General features: G+C 35.5%; 1 protein-coding gene across 1 annotated transcript; it reads left to right on the top strand.

Annotated features, from left to right (window-relative positions):
• Positions 1-7093, top strand: LOC133197874 (actinia tenebrosa protease inhibitors-like). Its single transcript, XM_061334058.1, has 7 exons — positions 1-6; positions 1085-1328; positions 1713-1895; positions 3187-3402; positions 5053-5247; positions 5994-6173; positions 6906-7093. The coding sequence occupies exons 1-7, from the start codon at positions 1-3 to the stop codon at positions 7091-7093; spliced, it is 1212 nt and encodes a 403-aa protein (XP_061190042.1).
• Positions 7094-8016: the final 923 nt, after the last annotated feature.

Raw genomic sequence — 8016 nt, 5'->3', positions numbered from 1 at the left:
ATGGTTGTAAGTTTGTAGCGATGTCAAACAGCTGTTCAGCATGTCATATTTACGGTTCATTGGTGTACACATATAACTATATAAATCTGGCCCAAGTACAGTGTACCTTTTACACACTGGTATTTTACATCTAGTAACAGGCGCAAATCAGAACAAGGATTTAAGATGACCATTGGGAGGTCATAACCCCCTCTTTAACTTACAGAAAAATGAACAAAAATGAAATAAAAATATACCACGATGATGGAATTTCCTGACACCTTACTGTTTTCAGGCAATATGTCTGGGTTTTTTTTACACTTTCCGGTGTGTCTCGCGTGAAGCTTTTTTGAAATATTTTTATAGCGAGATTTTCTGTATTGCAGAGAAATCAAATATTTTTCATTGTTCTGCGAAAAAAAAAAATCGGGAATGTTCTCATTTCCTTAAAAAAGTTTTTATTTTTATTTATACCTTTAAATTCATACATTTTGAAAATTCAGCATTGATGTTAAAATTTACTAGGAAATAGCAATGCCCTACCTACAGTGTACATGTACCAACCGACCCAATTTTTTTACCCTGAGTCAGGAGAGGGCAAACAAACATTTTTTTTTTTGAAATGGTCTGAGAATTACCAGACAAGGTCTATATATGCATTAATCTACACAAATCAAAAGTCAGTTAATAAATATTGAAGAACATTCAAACTGGTCTTTTTTCAAAAAAAAAAAAAAAAAAAAAAAAAAAAAACTTCTTCAATGAGGTTAATATCATCCTGTGACGTATTAATTGCCGCTGCAGTGGAACTGGCCCCAGGTCAATATTATTTCAAATTGCATGAAAAAGGGTACATCCTCAAGACATTGCCTTAAGGCTAATCATTTAATAATCAGTGTAAGCAATCGATAAAAAAGATAAAATACTAGAGTCTAGTTATTTATTTGTTTATCATATTTATCACAAGTGACAAAAAGTACTCTGATTCTTAATCAAAAACGATGCAAATACCAACTTCTTACACAAGATCGAGGGAGGGATGCGGGTTTTTCGTACTGCAATACTTAGTGGGACTGACTCGAGTTCTTAGATCTCTCTTTTACAGCTTTTTACTGATGGAGTGCTAACACAAGATTTTGGAGGCGGTGGAGCTTTCGGCGGAAATGGCGGACTGGTAGGAAATGGAGGAATAGGTCAACGTTTTAACACTGGACTAGGAGGAAATGGCGGAATAGGTGGAGTAGGCGGAAATCCGGGAGGAGTTGCAATAGGAACTACTTTTCCGGATAACACAATAGATAACACAAACACATTTGTAGACGCCACTCCTCCAGACGGATTAGATCAAGGTAATGGTTAAAATCTCTCTGGTATAGGGCACTCTAAACTACAGTTTTGGTATATGGGAGTGGTGGCACGACCAATCGAACAGTCAGACATTATTATTGCATAGTATGAACAGTCAAAATTATTGTAAGAAGGAACATGGCAAGCAATGCCGACTGAAGAAAGTTAAGTTGAATGGGTGAAGCATAATAGAAATACTAGGACATCTTTGGAATCATGTCACTAGTAGTTTATGACTGGTTACTGGTTTTTTTTTTTTTTTTAATTCTTACTGTTTAAGAAAAGGGAAAGAAAGAGAGTGATTAAAGTATTGACGAAAGAAAGGAAAATACATCGAAAAGGGCTATAAATGACAAATTTGCGTTTCATTTTTCAATTTATTTTAGGTAGACAAGGATTTTGCTATTTACCAAGACTACCCGGAAATTGCCGAGGGAGATTCCTAAGTTATTATTATGACGCCATTACTAGAAGGTGTCGTGCATTCTTCTATTCCGGTTGCCAGGGAAACGAGAATAGATTCCCCAGCAGACAAGAATGCCAACAAATTTGCGGCAATGGTGGGATTGGTATGTATATCAAAGCTTCAAGGTCAATTCAAGGACATCAAAGGCTTTTTCTAATATGTTTCAAGGTGTGTGCTACATTTAGGGTGAGATCCGTCCCTTTACCACATGGTACTATGGTAAAGGTTAAAGGTCGGACGCACTCAATTTAGACTTTACTGCGAGTCTTAATGGTGTAAATTTTTATCAATCATTTTATATTTTCCTGAAGCTATCTGCAAGAACCAAATCTTATATATTCGTCTATATGGTTTCTATGATTAACCTCTTCCGTCTTCAGCGAAAGACCTTCTCTATGTTCTTGTTATTCTTAGGTTTCTTTCCCACTGTTTTATTATCACTAGACATAGACCCGTGCACCCACGGGTTAGCATGGGTTAAAGAAGATGTAAATCTAATGACCAAGTTTTTTATCAAAGTCAATGGAGATTATATTTCAAGTATTTAAGAAAAACAAAACAATGATCATTATTAAGCAGGTATTTTTGGTGATTTTTTTTTTGGAGGGGGGGGGGGGGATTCGAAGTTATATATTGTATACTTAAATCGTACATACGTATACATGATGCTAATTTTAAGTGTACGTGGAACGATATCTTCATCATAGTTTTAATTTACAATTCAAACACTTTTGAGCACCCCTCCCCTCCCCTTCCTCCCCCCAAAAATCAAACATGATGCACAGTTATAATAATTACACCTGTACATTTATTGAATGGGTTCGAGTGCAACATGCGTTTTATTCCCATACCAAGATCCAAACTGCCCTGAGGCCGAAGACAGCCCGAGAACCTTTATTTAATATTATGACGTATCTTGTACTGGCCTGCAAATTTCGATAAAGATGACAAATTTTTATATAAATTTCTTTCAATTTCTTTTTTGTTCTTTTATTAAAGAAAACCCAGAATCTTTGGAGGATTAACAAATTTCTTGGATACTTATATTAATGTGCTTATGGTTCTGTAAATTAAATCATTGCCCCGTTATTTGTATGTTTACGTAGGAATTAAAAAAAAAAACAAGAAAAATATTTAGATATAGATATATTTGAATGGTTTACAACTTAAAATAAATTGGATTTAGACATGTTTTTTAAATCATCTTTAATCCGCTTAATAGAAAATATAATGCATCCTACAGGAAACTATTGTACTCAAGTAATATCCAAAAAGGAAAAGTTTGCAATGACAAGAAATAATGATGTTCAGACAAAAAATATAAATTACGTTACCGTACATTTATTTTGAAATCGTTTTTGTTAATAATTATATTTTAGCCATTTTCTTTTTAGTGGGTGATGTCTGTACACTTCCACCCGTTACTGGACCATGTCGTGCAAGCATGCGCCGCTTCTTCTATAATTCTGCTCTTGGGCAATGTGAGCCTTTCCGGTATGGTGGTTGTCAAGGCAACAGAAACAACTTCCAAACTTTCCAAGCGTGTCAGCAGAGATGTGGTGGAGGTGGCGGGGGCGGGGGTGGTGGTGACGGGGGCGTCTTTCCACCAGGTAATATCACCAAACACCTTTTGGTTCATAATGCATCGTGCAACATACTGTTTAATGTAAAGCGTAACTTATAAGAATGATATACACAATATGATATTAAATGTGCTTATTGCAATCAACAAGTCATAAATGCCAGCTATGTAGAACATTGTGGACGTGTGGGGTTCGTTTAGACCGAGATACCATGATCGAACAAGAAGTTAAGCAATACAAATAAACAACTAGTAGACTAATTGTTCTTGAACAATTAGAGGTCTTTCCACCTTCTTTAAATTTCATATATTCTTCACATTTAACTCTCTACTGCTTATTTTTATACAAAAGAAACCAGAAATGGCTTGAGAGATGGAAAAAATGATAATTTTAAAAATTTTTGAAATGACCTTGACCTTTGACCTTGAACAAATATTCAAGGTCAAAGGTCAAGGGTCACATTGCAATTAACCCCATGCTTCTACGACTTTAAGTTTTAAAGTTATAAGGTTTACTAGTAAGCGCAAAGACATTAAAGGGCGATAACTCATATAAGGGGTCACCGGATACTTTCGCACTGAATAGATTAAAGTTGTGCCTAAAGACCCTGAATACATTAATGAAGGTTTTGTGTCTCTGCGGTTTACGGTTTCGGAGGAGTTGCGATAACAAGGTTTTTTGCACAAGGGGAAATAACTTTTAAAAGGTTTAAGCTTAGGGGACAAGATTGAAATCGTTGAAATAGTTTTAAAAGTACATATAAAAGATGCAAAGATATACTGTATATGTTGAAAGACAAAAAAGCTCTAAAAAGAGCTTTATTTCTCATATTTGGAGTGACCTTGACCTTTGACCTTGACATAATCTTCAAGGTGTAGGGTTAAAGAATCTAATGCAGTTGGTTTCATGTCTCTATGACTTATCGTTTTGAAAATTTTTCATTATTTGTAAACTTCAAAAACTTTCAGGGGCAATAACTCATAAAAGGGCTCAACAAATCCTTTTGTAATGAATAGATTGAAGAGTCTTCTCAATTAGTCGAAGACATTGGTGAAGGTTTCGTAACTCTACGGTTTACGGTTTCGGAGGAGTAGCGATAACAAGGTTTCTAGTGAAAGGGGCAATAACTGCGAAAGGGGTCATAGGTTATACGCGTTGGGTCAAATTTGTTCATAACTTTTTATGACCTTTACGATGAACAAAAAGTCTTTTCGATAAATGTCGAAACAAAAAATCAGCGGAAGAAAAATAAGAAGAAGAAGAAGAAGAAGAAGAAGAATAAACAGAAGAAAATCAATAGGTCTTTCCACAGAAAGGTGGAAAGACCTAAATATCAGTGTGAATAGCCTAATCTTTCTACGTGCGCAGAACAAGGATTTTTTTTTTTTTTCGGGGAGGTGGGGGATTCCAGACCAACAACAAAATCTGACTCTTAAATTTTAAACCCTCAAAAACAAAACAAAAAAAACATACACCTTTATAACTTTTTTACCATATTACCAGGGTCCTTTTTTAACGAGGTTCAAGGTCATTTTTGAGTTACTTTACTGTATATTTTTAATAAATCTGAAAATTTTCGGGGGTATGGTGGGGTGTTACTGATTCTCTCTAGATCCCTCCAGGTTAGTGTACAAGTTCTGAAAGGAGTGTATAGACCGCCTTGGTTGTCAATTTCAGGAAGTCCATGCCTCTTGCAGCATGCGCAGTCAGGAAATTGCTTGGGATTTTTTCCTTCGTGGACGTATAATTCCAACACAGGGCGATGCCAGGAATTCGTCTATGGTGGATGTGGAGGAAACCGGAACCGCTTTAACACACTAATGGAATGTCGCCGTGTGTGTGATAGAAATGACGGTGGCGGATTTGTTCCCGGTTAGTATTGTTATTCTCAAAGATGGTGATATTCCATTACCGTTAATTTCTATCACGAGTTGTAGTTCCTTATGCATGCATGCACCTCAAACGGTGTCTATTCATAGAGGAACAATTGTCTATTTTTTGTTGAATATCAAGTTAAAATCGATCAAATGATAGTTCCGGAATTTATGATGAGTTCATCAAATACATGATCTAAGCATCGCTGTGGAAAAAAAACATCCCCCCCTCCCATTGTGTTTCTTTTGGTACTACGATTCTATATTTGGTAACATATTCAGTGAAAATTATGTTCAATTCAGTGAAAAAAAAAAAAACAACTTAAAAAGGCATTTTAGGGCAGATTATAGCTTATATTGTGACCAACCTGACTCGCATTAAAGAAACCATTTCCCCGGCTGTATCAATGATGTTATTATATGATAGTTTGACCATTTTAAATTGATCTTTTAAGTTCCGTACCGGTGAAACCGGAGGGGAGTATAGCTTTTCTCTTCGTCTACCACGGTCTGATTAGCTGTCCCTCTGTCTTTCAGTCAGTTTGTACTATTGTGGTTTTCAGAACTTTTTTTTTCTACACTCTTGCAGATATTGAGCTGGATTTGGTATATGAGTTTATCATGTTGAGCCGCTTCGATTTCTGGTGGAATTATGACCTTTTTAATATTTACTGGAAACTTGACAAAACTTCAGTTGCTGAAAGGGAGCTAGTATTGCTTATTCACAATGCTTATGTATTTCAGGGATGTGTCGATTGCCTGGTGACTCTGGTCCATGTCGGGCATTCATTCCACGCTGGAGCTGGAGTATGGCGAACGGTCAGTGTGAAAGATTTATCTACGGAGGCTGCGCAGGAAACGGAAATAACTTCATAACCCGGCAGCAGTGTGAGGACACCTGTGGTAACGCTGGAGGAGGAGGAGGTATCAGCATTTTGTTTTTACCTGGTACAGGCCCGTAGAACGCACCCCCACTTTTTTCTGAGTATAGTATTTTGCTATACTAAATTTTAAAGATGCTGCTTGCCCCCTCCCCTCCCCCTCAATTTTGATGTTGTGAGGTCGAGCACTTGCAAATTCCAGAATTAGGACAGTAAATTAGCCTTTTTTGCTTGTCAGATTGGACCCCTTACTTTTGAAACCGTTGCTACGGGCCTTTGGTATAAATTAAAATCTAGTTTATCATATTTGAAAGAAAAAGAGGGGTATACATATGTGTTTCAATAAGCATACTATTTAATTGAGACTACCTTAATTTAACAGCACGAGGAAGCATTTTCTTATATTTTTGAAAGAGAGTTCAATATCTTTAATAATATTTATGACTATGTACAAGTATCCATGTTAATAAAAGCATGTACCTGTTTTACCGCCAAGTATTCGCAGACATGTAAACTTCTTTGTCAGTAAATTGAATTTAAACTACGTAAGATATAAGGGGGAAGGGGAATATCGTTTTACCAATTTCTTAAAAAATTACAGCCTGAGCACAAGTTGAAATTATTTGTAAACCTTATTTTAACCCCTTCTACACTGAAGCCTTTATTTTGTCCATAGAGTAATAAATACTTTAATATTTTATAATAATAATAATATTATAATATTTTATGATAATACTTAGGGCGAATTTGATTGTTTTACTGTTATTAATTTCAGGAGTTGTAAATCGTGTTTGTATCTTACCGGAAGTAACAGGGCCATGTAGGGCGAGCATTCCTAGGTGGCACTTTAACCAGGCAACGAGAAGATGCGAGAGATTCATATATGGGGGTTGCCAAGGCAATGAAAACAATTTTAATACCTGGGGACAGTGTCAACGTGTATGTGGTCAAAGAGCTGGATAGATGGCGCTTTTACAATTATAATGCCATATTATAGTTTTGATTAATCGGATGATTCATGTTTTAGAGCCACGTCATATTTTGCAGAAGTAGGTTTTCATATAGTTTGGAATCAATTGAAATGGTTAAGTTGATTGAATCAATCTTTCATTTTTCATACTGTTGAATAAATAAAGTCTTCCATCAACTTTTGTGTTTGCGATTTTTTTTTTCCTGCAGTGTATCAAAGGACTTGATAGTTATGTTCCCCAAACGAAGTTTGGGAACATATTGTTTTTACTCTGTTTCTTATTATTATTATTATTAAGTCTTCCGTTCACAACGGAAGACTTATAGTGATTGTATTGTTTCTTTTTATTATTATTAAGTCTTCCGTTCACAACGGAAGACTTATAGTGATTGTATTGTTTCTTTTTATTATTAAGTCTTCCGTTCACAACGGAAGACTTATAGTGTTTGTATTGTTTCTTTTTATTATTAAGTCTTCCGTTCACAACGGAAGACTTATAGTGATTGTATTGTTTCTTTTTATTAGGTCTTCCGTTCACAACGGAAGACCTATAGTGATTGTATTGTTTCTTTTTATTATTATTATTATTATTCCTCCCAAATTTTGTGAGCGCGATTACTCAGAGATGTTTCAATAGATTTTAACAATTTTTCACTGGATAATAGGTTGATTCGTGAAGTTTATATAAAATTCCGTTTTTTGAAAAATTCACTTCCGGTCCGAAGTTACGGCCGTATTTCAAATTTTAAAATGCACTTTTGTCCGGTGTTTTTCTCAGAAGCGGTTTGATGTAAAGATGTGAAATTCACAGGAATATTAGATCATGACATTCTCTTTGTTTCTACGTGTTTTTTGTTTGTTTCCGGCACTTTCTGTCCAAACCGGAAGTGAATTTGTGTTTCGGTCAATTTTTTAC

This window comes from Saccostrea echinata, unplaced genomic scaffold (assembly GCF_033153115.1).
Source record: "Saccostrea echinata isolate AGI-Se365-2 ecotype Australia unplaced genomic scaffold, CSIRO_AGI_Sech_v1 ptg000032l, whole genome shotgun sequence".
Taxonomy (NCBI): domain Eukaryota; kingdom Metazoa; phylum Mollusca; class Bivalvia; order Ostreida; family Ostreidae; genus Saccostrea; species Saccostrea echinata.
This window is presented reverse-complemented; position numbering and strand designations above follow the sequence as displayed.

Bases quoted from the DNA above. Each gene is read 5' to 3' on its own strand.
- LOC133197874 (XM_061334058.1), top strand. The intron at 1,329-1,712 runs GTAATGGTTAAA...AATTTATTTTAG, and splicing joins TCCAGACGGATTAGATCAAG to GTAGACAAGGATTTTGCTAT. The intron at 5,248-5,993 runs GTTAGTATTGTT...TATGTATTTCAG, and splicing joins CGGTGGCGGATTTGTTCCCG to GGATGTGTCGATTGCCTGGT.